Genomic DNA, 23,256 nt, shown 5'->3' on the forward strand with positions numbered 1-23,256 from the left:
GGAGGAGGAGGAGGAAAAGAAGAGCAGAAAGGACAGGAGAGAAGGTGAGGAAAGGAGTATGGAGAAAAATGAAGGGAAGAGGGAAAGTGAGGAGAGGAAAGGGGAAGAGAAGAAGAGGATGGAGAAGTCGAACTGAGAGCGAAAAAGAGAAGAGAAAAGAAAGAAAGAAAGAAAAAGATGTGGAGGAAAGGTTAGTGAAAGAGAATGAAAAGAAGAGGAAAGTAAGAAATAAGGGAAAAAATGAGAGAAAAATAAAAGAGAATAATAGAGGAAAAAGAAAAAAATAGATATGGGAGATAAAGAAAGATAAGAAAAAGAAGAAAAAAAAGGAACGTAGGAGAGAGGAAGAAGAAAAAGAGGCACATAAGAAAAAGAAAGAAGAAAAAGAAAGATGCCATGGAGAGAAAGTTAGAGAAAAGGAAGAAAACGTGAAGAAAACAGAGATGAATGGAGAGAAGAAAAAATAAAATAAATGAAGACAAGTAGCAAAGGAGGAAAACGGACGAGACGGAGAGAAAAAGGGGGGTAAGGGAGGACAGGAGAGAAAGGGTAGAAGGAGGAGGGAGGAGGAGAAAAGTGAAAGAAAGTTAGATAAAAGAAAGAAAAGGAGAAGAAAAAATGGATAAATGGAACATGGCGATAAAGAGAAGGGAAGGACACAGAGAGAGAGAGAGAGAGAGAGAAAGGGGAGAGAGAGGGGAGAGACAGGGATATGTGGGTTAGTGAGAGGGAGGAAAGGGATAGGGGGTTAGGAGGAAAGGAGGAAAAGGGTGGAGGAAAAAAGGGGATGAGAAGGGAAGGACAAATAGGAAAGGGGAGACAGATGGGAGAGAGAGGAGTAAGGGGGTTAAGGGGGAGGGAGCAGGAGGAAAGGAGGGAAGGGTGGAGGGAAAAGGGGGGAGGGAGGAGGAAAATCAGTCATCCAGGTGGGACGCGCGAGCTACCTGGACTTGATGAAGAAAAATGTTCGGCAGGAGACTCGAAGGTGAGAGGAAACATAACCAGCTGAGGAGGAGGAGGAAGGAGGAAGAAAGAAAGAAAGAAATAAAGAAAGAAAGAAAGGAAGAAAGGAAGGAAGGAAGGAAGGAGGAAGGAAAGAAGGAAGGAAGGAAACGGGAGAGGAAATAAGGTGAAAGTGAAATTACCTGTGGAAGAGAAAAACAAGGAAAATAGAAACATATAGAAATGGAAAGTGTAATTAAAACGAAAGAGAGGGAGGAGGAGGAAGAAGAAAAAAAAGAGGAGGAAGGAGAAAACAGGATAAAGTATAGAGAGGAGTAAATGAATAAGAAATGAGGAGGACGTGAAGGAAATCATACAAGAAATTAAAGGAATAGGGGAAGAGGAGAAGACGAAGCGGAGGAGGAAAAAGAGGAAGAAGAAGAGGAGGAGGAAGAGGAGGAGGAGGAGATATAACGAGAAAAATAATAATAATAATCTTAATAAGGTTTAAGATGGAGAATCAAGACGCAAGACTTACCTAAATTAATGAGAGAGAGAGAGAGAGAGAGAGAGAGAGAGAGAGAGAGAGAGAGAGAGAGAGAGAGAGAGAGAGAGAGAGAGAGAGAGAGAGAGAGAGAGAGAGAGAGAGAGAGAGAGAGAGAGAGAGAGAGAGAGAGAGAGAGAGAGAGAGAGAGAGAGAGAGAGAGAGAGAGAGAGAGAGAGAGAGAGAATGACAACACTAATAAACACTTGCACAAGAAAAAGAACGTGACTGGAGGAGGAAGAAGAAGAGGAAGAGGAGGAGGAGGTGGAGGAGGAGGAGGAGGAGAGGAGGAGGAGGAGGATAAAAAGGAGAGTAGGAGAAAGATGAATATGAGTAGAGAAAGATGAATGAAAAACAGAAGAAAAATAATTATAATTAAGAATAGGAGAGGAAGAGGAGGAGGAGGAGGAGGAGGAGGAGGAGGAGGAGGGAGAGGAAAGAAGAGAGAAGTGGAATTGACAGAACAGGACATGAAAAGGAAAGGAAATGAAAGGAAAAGAGCAGAAAAGAGTAGAGAAAAGATAAAAAGAGAAACGATAAAAAAAGAAAAGAAGGAGAAGGAAAAAATAAAAGAAGAAAAGAGGAGGAAGGAAAAGGAAGAAAACTAAAAGAAAAACAAAAAATCAGGAAAATAAAAAGGAAAAAGAGGGAAAATAAAAATTAATAAAGGAAAATAAAAGAAAAAAAGCAGGAAAATTAGAAAAAAGGAAAAAGGATAATGACAGGAAAAAGAAAGGGAAAAATGAAAAGGATAAAAAGGAAATAAAGGAAAAATAAATAAAAGGAAAACCAGGAAAATGAAAAGGAGGAAAGAAAAATGAAAGAAAAAAGTGGAAAAAGACGGAAAAAGAAAACTAAAGGAAAAGGAAAAAAGAAAAAACAGGAAAATAAAGAAAAAAGAAAAGGAAAGTGAAAAATAAAAAGAAAATAAAGGAAAATAAAACGAGAGAAGACAAATATAAGAAGGAAAAAAAAGAAAAAAATCAAAGGAAAAAGAGGAAAAAAGAAGGAAAACAATGAAAACATCTTTACATGAAAATCTTGAGGACAACACAAACGGAATGAAAGACTTGATTGTCCTGAAGAAAATTGAGGAAACACACTCATTTCCCTGGAGAGAGAGAGAGAGAGAGAGAGAGAGAGAGAGAGAGAGAGAGAGAGAGAGAGAGAGAGAGAGAGAGAGAGAGAGAGAGAGAGAGAGAGAGAGAGAGAGAGAGAGAGAGAGAGAGAGAGAGAGAGAGTTGGAACATGGAAAGAAAGTAAAGAGATAGCAATGTGAAAGGAGAGAGAAAATAGATGAGAGGAAAAGAAAGGGAAAATATAGGGAAGAGGAATGAAAAGATAAATGGAGATAAGAAGTATAGAAAGTGGAAGGAAAGAGAGAGAGAGAGAGAGAGAGAGAGAGAGAGAGAGAGAGAGAGAGAGAGAGAGAGAGAGAGAGAGAGAGAGAGAGAGAGAGAGAGGAATGTCTAAATAATGAGATGTCGGCCCATGCATCATCCCAGCCTCCTCCTATTCCTCCTCCTCCTCCTCCTCCTCCTCCTCCTCTTCCTCCTCCTTCCCCTCCTCCTCCTCCTCAGATCCTCCTTAAATTAAAAGAAAATCTTCCTTCTCTCGCGACACAGAAAAGGACGGAGAGGCAAATTAGAAGAAAAGCCCGAGGTGTGTGTGTGTGTGTGTGTGTGTGTGTGTGTGTGTGTGTGTGTGTGTGTGTGTGTGTGTGTGTGTGTGTGTGTGTGTGTGTGTGTGTGTGTGTTTAATTAATTGTCTCTAAGTGTATGTGTGCTTGTTTGTTTGTGTATGTATGTATGTTTGTTTCTGCTAAATTTATGTGTTTGTGTGTGTGTGTGTGTGTGTGTGTGTGTGTGTGTGTGTGTGTGTGTGTGTGTGTGTGTGTGTGTGTGTGTGTGTGTGTGTTTATCTCTATGTTTGTTTGCTTGTTTTGTAAGTCTTGTTTTGTGTGTATTTTTTTTTATTGTTTGGTATCTTTGTTTTCATTTTTTTATTATTGCTATTTTTATTATCATTATTATTATCATTACAAGAACAACAACAACAACAACAACAACAACAACATCAACAACAACAACAACAACAACAACAACAACAACAACAACAACAACTGCTTTCCTTAATATCAGGCATCCTTCTTTTCATTTCTTTCTATAATCACTATTTTTTATCATTCTTATTACAACAACAACAACAACAACAACAACAACCACTAATATTCTCCCCCGTCATTTCTTTCCTTCACAAATTCCTTCTCTCATTCATCATCTTTTCTCCTTCACTTACTCGCCGGATTTTCCTCATTACACCCACTCTCTAATTATTTCGGGTCTCGCTTCAGGCTGAGTCCATAATTAATTAGTTGCTGTAGAGATTCATTCATTCAGGTGTGTGGGGGTGAGTGAAGGAGGTGATAAAATAGATTAAGGAGGATGGATTAAAATATGAAGAATTATTAGTGTTGAAAAGTTTGTGTATCTGTTAAGTATCTGTTATGTATCTGGTCTTTTTTGTGTGTTTCGTTTATTTGTGTGTGTGTTTTAATTTTTACTTTGTTTGAATGAATGAATGAATGAAATATGAAGATTTATTAATGTTAAAAAGTGTGTGTATAGGTTTTTTATATTAAGTTTTATGTCCGTTCTCTTTTCAGGTGTTTCGATTTGAGTTTTTGATTTTTTTTTTAATGAATGAATGAAATATGAAGAATTATCAGTGTTAAAAATGGTATGGGTTCTTATATCAAGTTTCATATATTTTTTTTTCAGTTTTTCTACGTGTTTGGGTGTGTCTGTGTGTGTGTGTGTGTGTGTGTGTGTGTGTGTGTGTGTTCAACCTTGCGTGTAAAGTTGTCCAAACGTCATTTTTTTTAACTAGATTTGATTTATTTTTATTTCTTTTCTTTTCTTTCGTTTACTTTTCTACACTTTCTTGGTATATAATCCATCTTCTTTATATCCATTTTCCAACGCTGATTTTTTTTTTTTATTTCTCACTTTTCTTTTCACTTTCCTCACTATCTTTCTTTCTTTTCATTCTTTTTCTAATCTTTTACCTTCCTTAATTATATTCCATCGTTTTTACCTATTTTTCAATCTTTTTACCTCTATTTCCACTTACCCTAATTTTTGCACTTCTCTTTTCACTTCAATCCCTTTCCTTCAATCTCTCCATTTTCCCGTTTTTTTCTTTATAGAACTTCCTAATTTTACTTCATCATTTTCACCTATTTTCTTCCTTCCCATACTTTTCTTCCTCTACTTTTTTACTTTTCTTTTCACTTCATTCCCTTTCCTTCATTCTCTCCACTTTCCCGGTTGTTTTTGAACTTCCTAATTTTACTTTATCATTTTTACCTATTTTCCTCCTTCCCTTTACCTTCCTTCCTCTATTTTTTTAACTTTTCATTTCATTGTCTTTTCCTTCTCTCATTTTTTTTCCCATTTTTCTACCTTTCCTAACAACATTGCATCATTTTTTCACCTAATTTCCCTTCTTTCTACCCTAACCTCCCTTCCCATCCCATTATCACCCTGCCAAATCCCTCCCAACACCCTTTTCACCCTATCCAATCACTCCACACCCTGACAACACCCTGTTTTTACCCTCCCTTCCCTCCACACACACCCTGTCAGCTGGATATTTGTATTACATTTCGTTCTTTTGCTTTTCCCAGTTCCCCCTCATCCCTGTCAGACCGCCTCTCGCCTCCCTGTCAGTCAACGCCAATCCGCCACGTTGAAAGTTAATCAGTCAGTCAGTCAGTCAGTCAGTCAGTCAGTTTTTCGGTCTCTCAGAAATTCCGTGTGTCAGTTGATTAGTGAGAAGTGAATAAGTAAGTAAATAAGTAAACAGTAAGTAAGGAAGTCAGTCAGTCAGTCAGTCAGTCAGTCAGTCAGTCAGTCAGTCAAATACAAGTAGAGGTAGTCCACTCATTAGCCACTGTAGAGATGGAAGAGCTGGAGTAGTAGTAGTAGTAGTAGTAGTAGTAGTAGGAGGAGGAGGAGGAGGAGGAAGAAGAAGAACAGGAAGAGCCAAGTACACGAATTGTCATCCTCAAAACTTGTCTTCCTTGATATACTTTTCTTCCTCTCCATTCCAACTCGTCCTGACGCAAATCCTACAATCTGTCTTCCTCCTCCTCCTCCTCCTCCTCCTCCTCAATCCCCCTTCATCCCCCGCTCTGTCTCACTCCCATTCAGTTCCTTGCCCCGTGAACACACAAGGCAAGGAGTGAAGCAGCCGTTACGAAAGATTACTATTCCTTATGGTAATATATCACGGCTCAGGCCAAGACGTGTAACAGGATCTTCTGGTGAGGTTTTTCTTTTCTTTTTTTTTCGTTGTTAGGTATGTTTGTTTTTTATTTGTGATTTTCTTCGTGGTTTTCTTTACTTTATCTTATTTATTTCTTGTCCTTTTCTCCCTCTTCTTTCTTTCTTCATCTTTTTCTAGTGGTTATTTTCTTTGTTATTGTCTGTTTTCGTATTTGATAGTTTCCTTCTGTACTTTCTTCTATATCTCTTTATCTCTTTATCTTCTTTTCCTTATCTCCTTCTTTCTCTTCTCTTTTATTTCTATCGTCCATCTTTTTTTCTAATGAGATTTTTTTTCTGTTTTTTTTATCTTTAACAACTTTCTTCTTTAGTTTCTTCATTCTCTCTATCTTTCTTTTCCTCCTTTCTGTACTTCTCTTTATCCTTCATCTCTCTACCTCTTCTTTCTTCCTAGCGTCCATCTTTTTCTAATGAGTTTTTTTCTCCTCTCTTTTTCTAATGATTTTTTTTCTTTTTCTTGTTTTTTTTTCTTTAACAACTTTCTTCTTTAGTTTCTTCATTCTCTCTATCTTTCTTTTCCTCCTTTCTGTACTTCACTTTATCCTATATCTCTCTACCTCTTCTTTCTTCCTAGCGTCCATCTTTTTCTAATGAGTTTTTTTCTCCTTTTTTTTCCTTAATAGTTTCCTTCTTTATTTTAATTTATCTTTCTTTTATTTATTTCTGTACTTCGCTTTATACTTTTATCCCTCTATCTCTTCTTTTTCTCTCTCCAGCGTTCTTGTCTTAATTCCTCTCCTCCTTTCCTTTCCTATACTCCTCTCCCTTTCTTTCCCTCCACCCCTCCCTTCCCTCCTCCTGTTTCCACCTAATATCCTTCCATTCCTGATCTTCTCTCCACCTCCACTTTCTTCCCTCTTATTCTCTCGCCTCTCCATCTATTTCCATCCATTCCTGTCTCTCTCTCTCTCTTCCCTACATCCTTCCCTTCCCTTCTCTTCCTCATCTTACATATTCCTTGCTTCTTTCTCCCAAATCTCCCTACCTAAATACCTTCCTATACTCCTCTCTCTTTTCTTTCCTCCATCCCTCCCTTTCCTCCTCCCTTAACCTCTTCCTTCTTCCTTCCCAGCTTTCCTTCATCAACACCCTTCACCTCTCCATTTCTCTCCCTTTCTACCTGTCTCTCCCTCGTCCTCCCTCCATCCCTCTCTTTCCTTCTCTTCCTCTTCCTGGTGTGTGCCGCGTCGGGTCGCCAAAACGAAGTGAAGTTCCCCAAAATGCGTACTTAGGGCCAGAGCGAAGCGTCGTCAGTGGAAATAACAACGCATTCAGTGGTGGAGTCTTGTTGTTTTGACGGGGAAGGAGGAGAAGGAGAAGGAAGAGGAGAAGGAGGAGGAGGAGGAGGAAGTAAAAGATGAAGGTGAAGATGAACAACAACAAGAATAAGAAGAACAACAACTGATAACCAGGAGGAAGATATTGAAAGGAGGAGAGAGAAAAAAGGGAGGGAGAGAAAATTATGAAAAATGGACAAAAAATGAAAAGTAAGATGAGAAGAGGAAGGAGAAGGAAAAGGAGGAAAAAAGGAGAAACAATGAAGGAAAACAGGCAAACATGGTGATCAGAGAAGGAGAGAAGGAGAGAGAGAGAGAGAGAGAGAGAGAGAGAGAGAGAGAGAGAGAGAGAGAGAGAGAGAGAGAGAGAGAGAGAGAGAGAGAGAGAGAGAGAGAGAGAGAGAGAGAGAGAGAGAAAGCAAAGCAAGTAAATAAAGAAACCAAGAAGAAAGAGAACCAAAGAGAAGATAAGAGGAATACAAATGAAGATAGGAAGAGCGTGAAAGGAAGATTAATGAGTGTAAGAGAAAAGAGAAACAAATGAGAGGAGGAAGACGAAGACAAGGGAGAGGAGGAGGAGGAGGGGGAGGAGGAGGAGGAGGGGAAAAAGAAGACTAAAGATGAGGATGCAGGGAATGAATAATGAAGAAAGACGAGGCAGAAAACGAAAAATAGTGGATCATAAGAACAAGGAAGAAGAAGAAGAAGAAGAAGAAGAAGACGAAGACGAAGAGATAGGGATAGAGATAGAGATAGATAGATAAGATAGAATAAAAGACTAAAAAAGGGGCCAAAAAAAACATTAATAAAACAGATGAGAGAGAAAGAAGAAGAGAAGGAAGAAAAAGAAGAAAAAATAAACAAAACAAGGAAAAATGAGAAAAAAACAGAGGAATAAAAAAAAATAACCAAAACAAAAAGACGTGGTAAACAAAAACAAACAAACAAACAAAGACTAAACCAAAACAAACACAGGAAAGAAAGAAAGAGGAAGCAGGAAAACAAACAGAAGCAAAAAGTAACAAAAAGCAAGACACAAGAGAGAGAGAGAGAGGGAGAGAAAGAGAGAAAGGAAGGATAAAACAAACACAAAGAGATCAGACAAAGGAAGAGGAGGAGGAGGAGGAGGAGGAGGAGGAGGAGGAGGAGGAGGAGGAGGAAGCCGTAGAGAACCTCCTCACCACCACTCTCTCAAGGGGTTTAGATCCGACTTCAAAATCAGCTTATAAGGAAAACAAGGATTCTACCCACCTCTCTCGACCCCCTTTCCCCCTTCCCCCCTTCCCTTCCCCCTCTTACCTGCACCCCCCCCACACTACAGGTAGCCCCCCCCCTCTCCCCTCCCTCCTCCCTCTTCACCTGTAACCCACATCTACCTGAATGAATAGGGAAACAAAGGAGAATGGAACACCGAATATGTAATCTCTTTTTTTCTCCTCCGTTTCCTTCCCTTTTTCTATATATTTTTCTTCTCCTGTTTATCATTTTTATTCGATTTTTTCTTTTCCTTTTCATTTGTATATATTTGTGCTATTTCTCCTTTCCTTCCCTTTTTGTATATTTTCTTTTATTTTTCTTCCCATTCTTCCTATTTCTCTTTTCCTTCTCTTTTGTGTATTATTTTTTTTCTAGTTCCTCTCATCCCTCCTGTTTCTCTTTTCATTCCAATTCTTCTTCTTCTTCTTCTTTTCTTCTTCTTCTTCTTCTTCTGATCCACTATTTTTCATTTTCTTCATCTTACTCATCCTTAGTCATCTTTTACCCTCCTCCTTTTGCCTCACATTCATTCTAATTCTCTTTTCTGTTGTATTTAGTTCTCCCTTTCATTCTGTTTCTCATTTCCTTCTCATTTCTATATATTCTTCTCCAATTCCTCAATCCATCTATTTCTTTTTTCCTTTCGTTTCCTATATTCCTTTCTAGTCCTTCCTATTCATTCTATTTCTCTTTTCCTTTCCTTTAGTCTATTTTTCTCTACTTCCTCCTATTCATCCTCTTTTTTCTTCCCTTTCTCCCATCCACCCTCTCTCTCTTTTCCTTCCTTCTTCTATTTTCTCCCATCCTCCCATTCATCATCCCCTTAAGATTATCACAAGTTCTTACCTCTCATAAGATCGACAAGTGTCCTGCAGGTGTTCAAACGTGCAATCATACACACACACACACACACACACACACACACACACACACACACATATATATATATATACCTGGAAAACGAAAGACAAATAGGTAAGTAAATAAATTATGAAACGAAGGAAGAGAAGAGAAAACGAGAGACAGAGAAAGAAAGAAAAAATACCTCTCTCTCTCTCTCATCTGAAAAAAAGAAACACAAACAGGGAAATAAATAAAGAAAAGGGAGAGGAAAAGAAGAGAAAGAAAGATAACAAACCACCTCTTCTCTCTCTCTCTCTCTCTCTCTCTCACCGTATATATCATGCTTTTCCGAGTCCCAAGAACGTCGCCAGGTGTTTCGCAGGTGTTCGCAGGTAAAGAGACACACCTGAACACGAGATGAGGTGAGGCAAATAAGGAAGTGAATTAAGATAAAGAGGATGAAGAGAGATAAAGAAAGTGTGCTGAAATATGTTGAAAATTGTTGGATGTTTATTGTTTTTGAGTTGGTCGTGTTAGTAAAATAGAGTGAATGGAAATAAGTGAATATGTTTAATGGGTTTTTCTTACGTGGCTTTATTTGGACTCCACGACCAGGTGTTTTAATTGTTCCCAGGTACACGAGTTCACCTGAATAATAAATTAAACTTATATAAAAAAGAAATATCAATGTCTATCACTCTTTCATTAGTACACAAACACCTGGAAAATTCATTAACCTTACATATATCATGAAATAAAGGTGAAATATAAATATATCCGAGTAGTTCATTAACTTTGAATATGACGGAAAAAAAGGAAAAGAAAGGTTAAAATTTTATGATCTTCCGTGCATATCTGTCACTCTTTTATTAGTACACAAAATCTGGAAAAGTAATTAAATTTAAGGTGAAACAGAAATACATCCGAGTAATTCATCAACTTTGTATATGACGAAAGAAATGAAGAAAATGAAGTTAATATTTTACGACCTTCTGAGCATATCTGTCACTCTTTCATAGTACACAAATACCTGGAAAAGTGTTTAACCTTATATGAATGATGTAATAAAGGTGAAACACAAATACAGCCCAGGAATTCATTTAAATTTGCATATGACGGAAAAAAATGAAAAAATGAAGTTAATATTTTACGACCTTCTGAGCATATCTATCACTCTTTCATAGTACACAAATAACTGGAAAAGTGTTTAACCTTATATGAATGATGTAATAAAGGTGAAAATACAAATACAGCCCAGGAATTCATTAACTTTGTATATGACGGAAAAAAATGAAAAAAAGTTAATATTTATGACCTTCTGAGCATATTTATCACTCTTTTATTAGTACACAAACACCTGGAAAAGAGATTAACCTTATATGAATGATGAAATAAAGGTGAAACACAAATACACCTGAGAAATTCTGCACCCCTCACACTACAGGTAACCCCCCTCTCCCCTCCCTCCTCCTCCCCTTCACCTGTTACCCACATCTACTTGAAGGGATAGAGAAATAAAGGAAAATGGAACATCGAATAAATTTGTATATGACGGAAAAAATGAAGGAAATGAATTTAATATTGCATGACCTTCTGAGCATATCTATCACTCTTTTATTAGTACACGGTGAAAAGATAGTAAAAAAATAATGATAAAAATAAACAAAAAAAGGTGAAAAAGTATAAAAAGACATAGAATAGGTAACGAATTCCCAGTTCGCAGGTACACAAGCACACCTGAGCAAGTAATTAAGAATATAAATGACGAAATAATGATAAATATGAAAAAATAGGAAAAAATAATGATAAAAATAATCAAAAAAGGTGAAAAAGTATAAAAAGAAGAGAATGGTTAACGATATCCCAGGTCCCAGGTACACAAACACACCTGAGCAAAAAATTAAGCTTATATGTGACGAAATAATGATATGAAAAAAAAATGAAAAAAATTGATAAAAATAAACAAAAAAGGTGAAAAAGTATAAAAAGAAGAGAATGGTTAACGATATCCCAGGTCCCAGGTACACAAACACACCTGAGCAAGTAGTTAAACTTATAAATGACGAAATAAGAGTAAAAATAATGAGGGAAGTAAATGAAAAGGTGAAGCATAAGTGAAAAAAATTAAAAGACTAACAATATTCTTTACTTCCATACCTTCTAACTTTCCATCACTCTCCCAGGTACCCAAAACACACCTGGGAAAACTAATTAACCTCGTAAAGGATAAAATAAAGGAAAAATAATAATAAAAATAGACGAGAAAAATAGAGAAATAAATAAAAAGATGAGATATATGAAGGCTAACAATATCCTTCCTCCAGAGCCGTTTATCACCTCGCCTCGATTCCCACAAATCCCACCAGGTGTAACTCAGGTGAGCGCAGCTACGGACACACCAATCACCGCGGCCCGCCAGGTGAAGGTGCCACGATCAACAGGTAAATAACGTTCAGGTGAGAAACGTTCCGATATGCGATGAAGGAACGGGATAAAGAAGAACGTTTTTGTTGATTGTTTGTTTGTTTGTTTTATGGGAAGGAGTGAGAGAAAGTCCTGTTGTTTTTGTTGTTGTCGTCATTGTCTGTCTCGTTCTTTTTTCTTTTATTTCTGGGAACGGGATAGAAGAACGTTTTTTGTTTGTTTGTTTGGTTGGTTGGTTGGTTCCTGTTTCGTTTCTGATTTTTTTTCTTGGGAACGGGACAGAAGAAGAACGTGTTGCTGTTGTTTTTGTTGTTGTTGTTGTTGTTGTTGGAGCGAAAAAAAAGAGCGTGTTTTTATTGTTATTTGTTTTCTTTCTTTTCCTTTTCTTCTTCTTCCTTTTTCTTCTTCTTCTTCGTCTTCGTCTTCGTTTTCTTCTTCTTCCTCCTCTTCTTCTTCTACTTATTCTTCTTCTTCCTCCTCTTCCTTGTTTCTTTTTCCTTCGTCCGGCGCCAAGGAGGGAAAATTTATAAAGAGTTGAGGGTTGTTTTCTTTTTTTATCTTCTTCGTCTTTTTCTTCTTCTTTTCTTCTTCTTCTTCTTCTTCTTCTTCTTCTTCTTCTTCCTCCTCTTCCTTGTTTCTTTTTCCTTCGTCCGGGCGCAAGGGAAGAATTTATAAAAGTTTGGGTTGTTTTCTTTTTTTATCTTCTTCGTCTTTTTCTTCTTCTTTTTCTTCTTCTTCTTCTTCTTCTTCCTCTTCTTCTTCTTCCTCCTCTTCCTTGTTTCTTTTTCCTTCGTCCGGCGCCAAGGAGGAAAAATTTATAAAGAGTTGAGGGTTGTTTGTTGACGCCGGCCGTGTGTTTGTCCTACTCTCAGATCATGTTGACACCACACACACGCACACACACACACAAAGTTGGTTGGAGAGAGAGAATCAATCAACAACTTTTTAATCTTGTTGTTATTTTTTTCTTTCTTTCCGGCAACAAATAAAATTATGTATTCCGTGTTTTTTGTTTTTTTTCATGCACCGAAAGTTTGTTTTTGATTATGATCGGCAAATTAAATTATCAGAACCGATGAAGCTTTCCTTTGTACAACTTGAAAGAGTAAATATTGAGAGAGAGAGAGAGAGAGAGAGAGAGAGAGAGAGAGAGAGAGAGAGAGAGAGAGAGAGAGAGAGAGAGAGAGAGAGAGCAAAGAATAGGGAAGAAGAGAGAATGAACTAGACAACAGCTAGCAAAATATAAAGAAATGAAAATATGAAAAACAAAAAAATAAGACAGGAAGTAAAAAAATCACTTAAAACTCAATTAAAAGAGAGAGAGAGAGAGAGAGAGAGAGAGAGAGAGAGAATTACACGTGCACTGGAACAAAAGCAATGGGTTTAAAAACGCGTGGCTCTGAATAATTACCACTGGTGTAAAGCTCTATATTTCTCGTAACATTTTCACTATGCCGTGTGTGTGTGTGTGTGTGTGTGTGTGTGTGTGTGTGTGTGTGCCGTCACCTGCGTCTCATCAACACCTGTGAGTGGGTGCAGGTGTGCCGGCCGTCACTCATCCTCACGCCGCCGATCCCCTGAGCCAGAAGCCGTACAGGTGTGGACGTGTGCCTCCGAGGGTGTACATGTGCTAGTTTCAGGGAGAGGGAGGGGAGGGGGGAGGGTGGGGAGGGCGGCGTGCGTGCGTGCGGGCCCCGTGGCTGCAGGAGGCGGAGTGGCGGGCCGCGGCGGGCGTGTGGCAGCAGGAGGGCCGCGGCGGGAGGCTGTGCGCGAGTGAGGCGGCCCGGCGGTGTGATGGCACTGGCGGTGGCGGTGCTGCGGCGCGCGTGTGTGGTGCAGGGACTCGGGGAGGTGGTCGTCAGTATGCCGCTGGCCAGTGAGGGGAGCGGGCTGCTGTCGTACGCCCCCGACACGTCATGGGGGCCGCGCCACTCTGCTGGAGGGGGGCAGCGCTCGGAGGGACTCTGGGCCCGCGGCCTCCTGGGGCACCGCCCGCGGCCGCCCAGTGGACACAATACACTGTTTGCGACAGAACCCGAGGGGGGCGGTGCCCTCCTGAAGGTGCGGGCGGTGGTGGCAGTGGTGGAGGGCACGGTGGGGGAGGTGGTGGTGGGAGGGGGGGGTGTGGGCGTGCATGGGCGTGGGTGGTGGTGGCGGTAGCATGGGCGGTCGTGCTGGCGCCCACCTGCCACGCCAACCCGGACGCCAAGAGACTCTACGACGACCTGCTCAGCTCCTACAACAGACTCATCCGCCCCGTCGGCAACAACTCCGACAGGCTCACCGTCAAGCTGGGCCTCAAGCTCTCCCAGCTCATCGATGTGGTGAGTACCGTGCCGCAGGGCTCACCACGCCCTCTGCTGACCCTCCGCGGGGCACCGCAGCGCCCCCCGCCCCTCGCCGCCGCTCCGGGCACGAGGCGGGGGCGCGAGGGTCGTCCCGAGGCAACTTTAGGTGCGGGCCAGCGGTGGGCGGAGTAGCTGGTCGTCGCCTCACAGTTATCGACACGCCTCCTGCCACAGGCCAGCCCGCTCGGCCGCCGCCGCCGCTGCGGACGTCCCCGCATACTGACCGGCTGCCCGCTGATCCTGCCGCCGCTCCTGCTGCTGCAGTCTTACCCTAAAGCCGCTTACCAGTCCTGCCGCCTTTGTAAAGCCTGCCGCGGCCAACACGGTGCTAACGGCGGCATTAAAACTTTCTAACATATCCTGGCCCCGGCGGCAGCAGCAGCAGCAGCGGCGGCAGAACCTTCAACAGGCGCCGTGATCAATGCCTGACCCTCACCACATCACGACACGGAAATAGGCAAATTAACGGTGATCCGGGCAGCGGCAGCAGGAGGGGGGGATAATATGAGGGGGAAGAGAGGTGCCAGGAAAGGGGAGGGGGTGAGGGGACAGGGGGAGCAGAAGGGGGGTGTACTTGTATAACCCATCATGTTAGCGTGTGTGTGTGTGTGTGTTAGTTTGTAGCACACACCCGGAACCTTCACATTCTGTTCCTGTGCACCGAGTTATGCCTTTTGCAGCTGACTCTTTTTGTTGTTCTTTTCACTCGCAAAAATAACTATAGAACCATCCCCTCACCCCACCCCACCCCTCCTTCGCGTGGGCCTCCTTATCCCTGACCCACTTTCGGCGTTTTTTAATAGTTCCTCCTAAAATCTCCCTAATTTCATCAGTTTAGCGACGTGGAAGGGAAACTTGAGTGGTAGGAAAGAAAATGTGAATGGGATGTGAACTGTGTCAACGAGCTAAAAATAGTCGAGGCGCGCGCAGGCAGCCACACACACACACACACACACACACACACACACACACACACACACACACACACACACACACACACACACGTGCACTTCACAACACACCGAGCTAAACAAGACACAATTCAGTACACTTGCAAGCCTCTGAACACACAAAGTTACGAAATCACTGCAACAGAAGAAGAAGAACAACTAGAACAACAAGAGCGAACACAAGCCGGAGACGCGTAATTGCAATATCCAGCCCTGATGTCACTCACCTCTCACCTCACGCAACACAATGCAAAACAAAACACTTACAACACCAATAAAACTCAGACAAACAAGCAAACAGGAGCGAACGCAACACCTGTAGACCCGCAACTCAAGGGACACAAACCTCCCATTAACCCACAACAACTTGGAACACAAAAAAACACATAAGAAAAACAAGCAAACAAAAGCAAGCGCAATACCTGTGGACACGAAACTCAAGGGCAACAAAACACACATCAAACCACGACAACAACTTCCCACACAAACAGACGCAAAACAAAACACGCAACACAAACTTAACAGACGCCGGGCCATAACGCAACACCACCAAGGGAAAGAAAACAAAGCAAGGCAACATTCGGCAACACAATAGTAAAGAAAACGAAATCAACACCACGTTCGCCTCCCGGATTTGGATAGCAGGCAACACACAAACAACACCACCAATAACAACAACAACAACAACAGCAACAATGGCAACACAATACAGTCCGGAAAACAAAGGAATTCCTGAAGGATCTTAAATTTTCGCCCGACAACGAACGCGCGCGACCAGGAAACAAAGAAAACGGGGATTTTTTAATAATACTTTTTTTTAATATAGAAAACGGGAAAAGGTGTAACGACTTTCAACCTCTTGCCAACACTTCGAAACCAGTTAATGATTTAATCTCACGTGTACAAATGCCTCTCATCTTTGACTCCTCCTCCTCCTTCTCCTCCTCCTCCTCCTCCTCCTCCTCCTCCTCCTCCTCCTCTTCCTCCTACTGAGCGGTAATTGATTTTATTACCAAGAAGTGGAGGCTTTTGAGAGGCAGTGTGGTGGTGGTGGTGGTGGTGGTGGAGGTGGTGGTGGTGGTAGTGGGGATAATGATATAGCAAGAACACACACACACACACACACACACACACACACACACACACACACACACACACAAACAGCCTCCCCCCCCCCACACACACACACAACACCCCCCCACCCCCCCTTTCAACCCAAGCCAATAAACACTACCACCACCTCACACAAACAAACAAACAAACAAACAAACAAATAAACAAACACCCACCATTCCCAGCCTCTCCATCCTCTCCTTCTTCTCACAACAAGTTCCCGGAAAGTCGACGCAAGCAACACAAGCAACACACCACGAAAAGACGCTAAATTTTCATCCCCTTCGTTATTTTCGTTACACTTCGTTATTTCCTTCTCTTCGATATTTTTGTTTCCCATCGTCATTTTCCTTCTCTCCGTTATTTTCCTTCTCTTCGTTATTTTCGTTCCCCTTCTTTATTTTCCTTCTCTCCGTTATTTTCCTTCTCTTCGTTATTTTTGTCCCCCTTCTTTATTTTCCTTCTCTCCGTTATTTTCCTTCTCTTCGTTATTTTTGTCCCCCTTCTTTATTTTCCTTCTATTAGTTATTTTCCTTCTCGTTATTTTCGTTCCCCTTCGTTATTTTCCTTCTATTAGTCATTTTCCTTCTCCTCGTTATTTTCGTTCCCCTTCGTTATTTTCCTTCTCTTCGTTATTTTTGTCCCCCTTCTTTATTTTCCTTCTCTTCGTTATTTTCCTTCTCCTCGCGGTTCTCGATCCCTTGGTATTAGTAATGGCCGGCGCGTGAGCCTTCCAGCCGCCCAAACACCCTTCCGTCTGATCGCCAGCAGGTGCCCGTTACTACTTAATTTAAAGGCGTTGAGCTTTTTTTCCCCTCAAGAGCAACGACTTGAGAAAATTGGAAATGATGAAGAGGATACTGCCACTATTACTCCTCCTCCTACTTCTACTACTACCACTACTACTATTACTACTACTACTACTACTACTGCTATAGTTTATCCTACTGCTACCGCTGATAATAACAGCACAGGCCATTCAGTAAACATATAAGCATGATAAGTTTATGCAAAAATACTCTTCGAACAGCATTTAAATCAACGACGAAAACCTTGAAAACAGAAGAATCTTAGGACTTGAAAACTCTCCTACGACGACATAATCAGAAATAACAACGCCAACCAAAACAACAACAACAACAGCAACAACAGCCCAACAGAGCCATAGAGACCAGATCGATGCGTTTATACCCATACAAAAATCGCCTTTCCCAGTATTATCAACTCTACTGAAAACCTTTTAAATGAGAAAGAAAAGGAAAGTAATTATATAAAACTTGATATTGGATTAAGAAAACTCGGAGGACTAACTTAGATCTTCATTAGAGAGAGAACTTACTGATGAGCTTAAAATAATAAAGAGAGAGAGAGAGAGAGAGAGAGAGAGAGAGAGAGAGAGAGAGAGAGAGAGAGAGAATATAAATTAATAAAGGAAGGAAGATTGAAAGGAAAGAAGGAAAGAAGGAAGGAAGGAGGTATGAAAGAAAGGAAGAAAGAAAAGAAAAGAAAACAAGGGGAAAGAAGGAAAGAAAGGAAGAAGAGAAAGCAAGACAAGGGAAAACAGACAGGCAAACAGACACAGACAGACAGAAAGACAAACAGACAAATATACATAGACAGAAAAAGAGTTAGCAAGAAAAAAAAATACAAAACAATAACAAAAATAAAACAAATAAAAACACTTGAAACAACACGCAAACAAGAAGAAAACAAAAACAAACAAACATATCAATAAGAAAAACAAACACTCAAACACACACAAAACACGGACACGAAAATGAACAAAAAAACAACACAGGTACAACAAACAAGGTACAGGTAAATCAAATGACCAGGTAACACTTTCCCTTTCTCTTTCTCCCCTTCCTCCCCCTTCCCTTATCCCCATCCCCTCCTCTTTCCCCTCCCTTTCCGCTCCCCAATTAAATGAACAGGTAACTTTGTGTCCCTTTCCTCTCTCCTCCCCTTTCTCCCTCCCCTCTTCCCCCTCCCAATCCTCTCTTCCTCCCATTACCTTCCCTCCACTTCTCCCCCATTTCCTTCCCAACCCCATTTCACTCCACGCTCTTACTCACCCCTTCCCTTTTCCCCATCCCTTCTTCTTCTCCCTCCCCTTCTCCTCCTTCCCCCTTCTCTTTTCCCTCCCATTCCCCTCCCAAATGCTTTACTTTCCCCTCCTCCTCATTCCCTTTCCTCCATCCCCTCCCTTTTCCCTCTCGCCACTTTTCCCTCCCTTTTCCCCTTCTCCCTCCTCCTTTCTTTTTCCCCTCCCATCCCCATTCCATTCTCTTTCCCGTCCTCCTCCACTTCTTCTCTGTTTTCCTTCTCCCCATTCACTCCTTTTTTTCCTCCCTTTCCCTTCCTTTTCCCTACCACTTACACTCCCCTTTCCCCTCCTCCTCCTTTTCTTTCCCACCTCCTCTCCTCCCCTTCTGCCACCTCCCCTTTTCCTCCTCTTCCCTCTTTTTTACCATCCCACTCCTCTTTTCCCTCCTCCTCCTTCCTTCCCCCTTCTCTTTTCCCTACCTTTCCCCTCCCCCCTCTTCCCCCTCACCCTCTTTTCTCTCCCCTTTCTCCTTCTCCCACTCCCCTTTCCCCTCCTCCCCCCTTTCGTTTTCCCTTCCTTCTCCTTTTCTTTTTTTACCATCCCATTCTCTCCCCTTTTCACTCCTCCTCCTACTCCTTCCCTCCCCCCTTACTCCCTTCCCCCCCTTTCCCCTCCTTCCCATTCCCTTATTATCTCCCTCTCTCATCCTCTTTTCATTCCCCGTTCCCCTCTCCCTCAATTTCCTTTTCTCCCTTCCCATCCACCCCCATTCTCCCTCCAACTTCCTTCCCCCCTCCCCTCCTCCCTTCCTACCCCCTCCCCCCCTCGCCTTTGTGCCTGAAGTAACCATTAACATCACACAAAGAAGTGAAACTGACTCTCCTCCCCTCGCCCTGACGAAGACGAGGTGGATGTGTGATGTTAATGTGATGTTGTTAATGTGATGATGTTAATGTGATGTTTTTCTGCCTCTTTTGTGCCTCCTCATTCTCTTCTTATTTGTCCCTCCTCCTCTTCCTCTTCCTCTTCCTCTTGATCTATTACTGCTGTCTCCTTTATTCCTCTTCTTTCTCTCTTCTTCCTCCTTCTGGTAAAGTGATTTTGTTATCCTTTCTTTTTCCTGTCTTCTGTTTTTTTCTTCTCTTTCCTCTTGATGTGTTTGTGTCTTCTTTATTCCTCTTTCTCTTCGTCCTCTTGATATGATGTTTTTTGTTTTCTCTTTTCTTCTTCTTCCGGTCTTGTTATTTGTTCCTCTTCCTCTTTCCTCTTGATGTTTTTGTCTTCTGTATTCCTCTTTTTCTTACTCCTGATATTCTCCTCTTGCTTTCTCTTCTCTTCTCTTCATCCTATCTTCTTATTTATTCCTCCTCCTCTTCCTTCGTATGCAACACTGTCTTCTACTCCCCCTCCTCCTCTCCTTAATCTTGATTTACTCTTGTTTTATATTCTCTGTTCTTCCTACTTTTCTTTTTTATGTTCATGTTCTATTCATGTCTTTTCCTCCTCCTCTTTCCTCTGATAATTTCCTCCTTTTCCTCCTTCTCCTGCTTCGTCATTCTCTTCTTTACTGTTTCTGATCTCGTTTGTTTTCATATATTTTTCTTCTTTCTTCATTTTTTGTTCTCTATTTTGTCTTCTCTGATTTCATCCTTCCTTTCCTTCCTTCTTCCTCATATTCCTCTATTTTGTCTTCTCTTGATATTCTCCTTGCTTTCCTTCCTTCTTCCTCATATTCTAAGACGAGTTTACTCCATTTTCTCTTCCTCCTTTTCTTTTTCTCTTCTTCATGTTCCTGACCCTACTCCTTTTTCTTTACATTCATTCCTCCTCCTCTTTCTCTTCTTACTCCCTCATTCTTTCTCCTCTTACTACGCCTCTTCCTCGTCCTCTTCCTCCTACTCCTCCTTCTCCTCTTCTCCTCCTCCTCCTCCTTGTTCCCTACTCACCTTTGTTTCCTCCTTCCATTACTACCTCCACGTCATCCTCCTCCTCCTCCTCCTCCTCCTCCTCCTCCTCCTTTCTTCTTCAGACATAAATACTTCACTTCTCTTTCCTTTTCCCAACAAAGCTTTTCTCTTTTCCTTCCTCTCTCTCTCTCTCTCTCTCTCTCTCTCTCTCTCTCTCTCTCTCTCTCTCTCTCTCTCTCTCTCTCTCTCTCTCTCATCCACAATGGCCCCCGGGAACTTTATTACTCCCACATATCATGATCCAAAAACGGCTTATTCACTTTATTATCCTACAAGCGAAACGGAGAGAGATATATGAAGTGGGAGGAAGTAACGTTAGTAAATTTTTAAACCTTCCGGAGTTACCACGGTGAAGAGGGATGAAGGGTACTGAAGGGAGAGAGGGGGAAAGAGGGACTCGAACTGGGGGACTGAGAACAGGGCAGACACACCAGAGAGGGACGGTGAAAATCCTAGGGTTTGCCATTTAGGTCCCGTTTTCAATGAATCAGAGAGAAAGGCAACATTGAGGCGGTCACGATGCTCCTAAACCCTACGTAGTGAAGCCAGAAGGACGGAATAACCAGCGGAATCATGGCTAAAACCACCCTTATTTACCCTCCAGCCATCCCAGCAATGAAGAGCAAGCCAGTGAGGCGGATAAACCAATGAAAAGAGGATTAGTTGAGCAGTGCGACGGGGCGCCCCCACACATACACACAGCATCATATGTCGACAAATCCTTCAGCCAAATCCCTTTATCATGCAATTTAGCGCTCGAGAAAGAGAGAGAGAGAGAGAGAGAGAGAGAGAGAGAGAGAGAGAGAGAGAGTAGGGGAGGGGTCATGAAAGGTTAACGTGTGGTGAATGAAGGAGAAAGAGGGAGAGGGAGGAAGAGGAAAGAGGGAGAGAGAGAAGGAAGGGGGGAAGAAGGGAAAGGAGAAAATGAATGGTAGTAGGAGAGAGAGAGAGAGAGAGAGAGAAAGGTGTGTGTGTGCGTGTGTGTGTGTGTGTGTGTGTGTGTGCGTGTTAGTGTGTGTGTGTGTGTGTGTGTCGAGGGAGTAATGTACGCCAAAGGGAAAGAGATCGAGCGAGAGAGAGAGAGTGCTCGTACACATAAAAGAGAGAGGTGGGGAGAGGAGAGAAAAGTAAAGAGAGGAGGGAGGTAAAAAGGAAAGAGGATGAGAGAAACAAGGAAGAATGGAGGGAAAAATGGATAGAGGTGGAGGAAAGAAAGGTGAACACAGGAAAATAGGAAAAAAGAAATAGATGAAAATGGAGGAGGGAGATTAGCTGAAAGGGGAAAGGAAATAAAGAAAAATGGAAGAAGAGAAAGACGAAGGGATAAAGATGGGAAGAAAACACAAAATAGAAGAAGAAAAGATGGAAGAAAGGAAGATATGAAAGAGAGGAGAAAAGGAAGGGAAATACACATGAAAACAGAGAGCAGGAGAAAGAAAAGAAAAATAACGAGGAAAAGAGGAGGAAAGAAGAAGGATTATGAAGAATGAGAGAAAAAATTAGGTAGAGAACATGAAACGAAAGAAGGAAAAAAGGGAGTTAGATGGGAAAGATAAAAGGAGAAGATAGAAAAAGAGAATAAAAAGGAAGGAAGAAAAATATAGATAGGCAAGAAAAAAGGAATATAGGAAAAAACAAAACAAAAGACAATATGAAACGAAGGAAGAAAGGAGAAAGACGGAAAGATAAAGAAAAACAAAAAAACGGGGAATAAAAAAAAGGAAAATAAAAACAAGAAAGAAAGAAAATGGAATGGAGGAAGAAACACAGAACATGAAGGGAGGAAAAGAGAAAACAAGGAAAAAAAAACATGAGGAGGTGGAAGGGATTTTCAGGTGAGGTGAGAGAGACAGATAAGGTTGGCCATGACTAATTAAGCCACACCTGTGCACTTGAGGGGCGTCCAGGTGAGAAAGAAGAAGAGGAGGAGGGGGAGGAGGAGGAGGAGGAGGAAAAGGTAAGCAGAGGTAGTGGAAGAAAAGAAATGAGAAGGAAGAGAAAAAGCCAGAAACTAGAATCGAAGAAAAGAAAATAAGATGGGCAGGAAAAATCGAAATGAAGGAAGGAAGACAGAGAAAGGACAAAGAAAAAGAGAGCTGGAAAAGAAACATAATTGGAAAGTAAGGAAGAAGAAAAGTAGGAATAGGAGGAGGAGGAGGAGGAGGAGGAGGAGAACACATCTACAAAGAAAAGAAAGTATGCCGAGGTAGTAGAGAAAAAAAATAAGGAAATAAAGAAAAATTAAAAACAAATAACGTAATAAATCTAAATATTACGGCAAGGAAAGAAAAAAAGAACACGACAAAATGAAAAGGGAAAAAGAAAAATTGGAAAAAGGTAAAAACATTGAGAGATAAAGACCAAATCATTCCCAGGACGTTACAAAATATATGATCCCGGATTTCTAAGGTCGCAGATAATGAAGAATAAATGCCAGAGGAAGGGCGGACCGTTCTATTAGTCGGAAGAAAACGGGAAGACAAAATATATAGACCTCAAATATTACCCCCAAAAAAGAAAAAAAAGAAAGACGCCACAATTTCCCCGACCAAGAAAATGAATCTCTGAGCCTCGAGGTAATTCTGCACCTAATTATTTTTTCCTTTTATTGCTATTGTTATTTCTATTATACCTTTCACTATTGTTTCTTGAATTACCCAAAACAGAAAAAAAGAAAGACGCCACAATTTTCCCGACCAAGAAAATGAATCTCTGAGCCTTGAGGTAATTCTGGACCTAATTATTTTTTTCCCTTTATTGCTATTGTTATTTTTATTATGCTTTCCACTATTGTTCCTTGTATTATTGTTGTTGTTATTGTTTTTTATTTTATTTCGTCATATAATTACTCGTTTTTTCTGTTACTCTTGTTATCATATCTGAAATTGTTACTTTTATTGTTATTTTGGGCCTAATTCTTTTTATTCCTACTGTCTTTTTTTTATTATTTATGTTGATATTTCTCGTAGTATTGTTATCATTATTATTTTTATCGATATTACTTCTATTATTCACTGTATTCTTTTTGTTATTTGTGGTTTTATTTTCTTATTATCATTATTATTTTCTTATTATTTATTTTACTGTAATTAAAAAAATGTTCTAGACTGTATATTCTGTTCTGTATCTCTCTATATTTTCTTTCTTCCATTTTCTCTCTTTACCTCTCTCATCCCCAACCTTCACTTCTCCACT

General features: G+C 41.1%; 1 protein-coding gene across 1 annotated transcript; it reads left to right on the forward strand.

Annotated features, from left to right (window-relative positions):
* Nucleotides 1-13,009: 13,009 nt before the first annotated feature.
* LOC126991556 (uncharacterized) lies at nt 13,010-14,455 on the forward strand. Its single transcript, XM_050850291.1, has one exon. It carries the CDS (start codon nt 13,553-13,555, stop codon nt 14,114-14,116), a length of 564 nt encoding a protein of 187 aa, XP_050706248.1. The 5' UTR covers nt 13,010-13,552; the 3' UTR covers nt 14,117-14,455.
* Nucleotides 14,456-23,256: the final 8,801 nt, after the last annotated feature.

This window comes from Eriocheir sinensis, chromosome 7 (genome assembly GCF_024679095.1).
Source record: "Eriocheir sinensis breed Jianghai 21 chromosome 7, ASM2467909v1, whole genome shotgun sequence".
Classification (NCBI taxonomy): domain Eukaryota; kingdom Metazoa; phylum Arthropoda; class Malacostraca; order Decapoda; family Varunidae; genus Eriocheir; species Eriocheir sinensis.

What these genes read in the sequence shown, in the direction of transcription:
- LOC126991556 (XM_050850291.1), top strand. Translation starts at nt 13,553, where the DNA reads ATGGGGGCCGCGCCACTCTGCTGGAGGGGGGCAGCGCTCGGAGGGACT.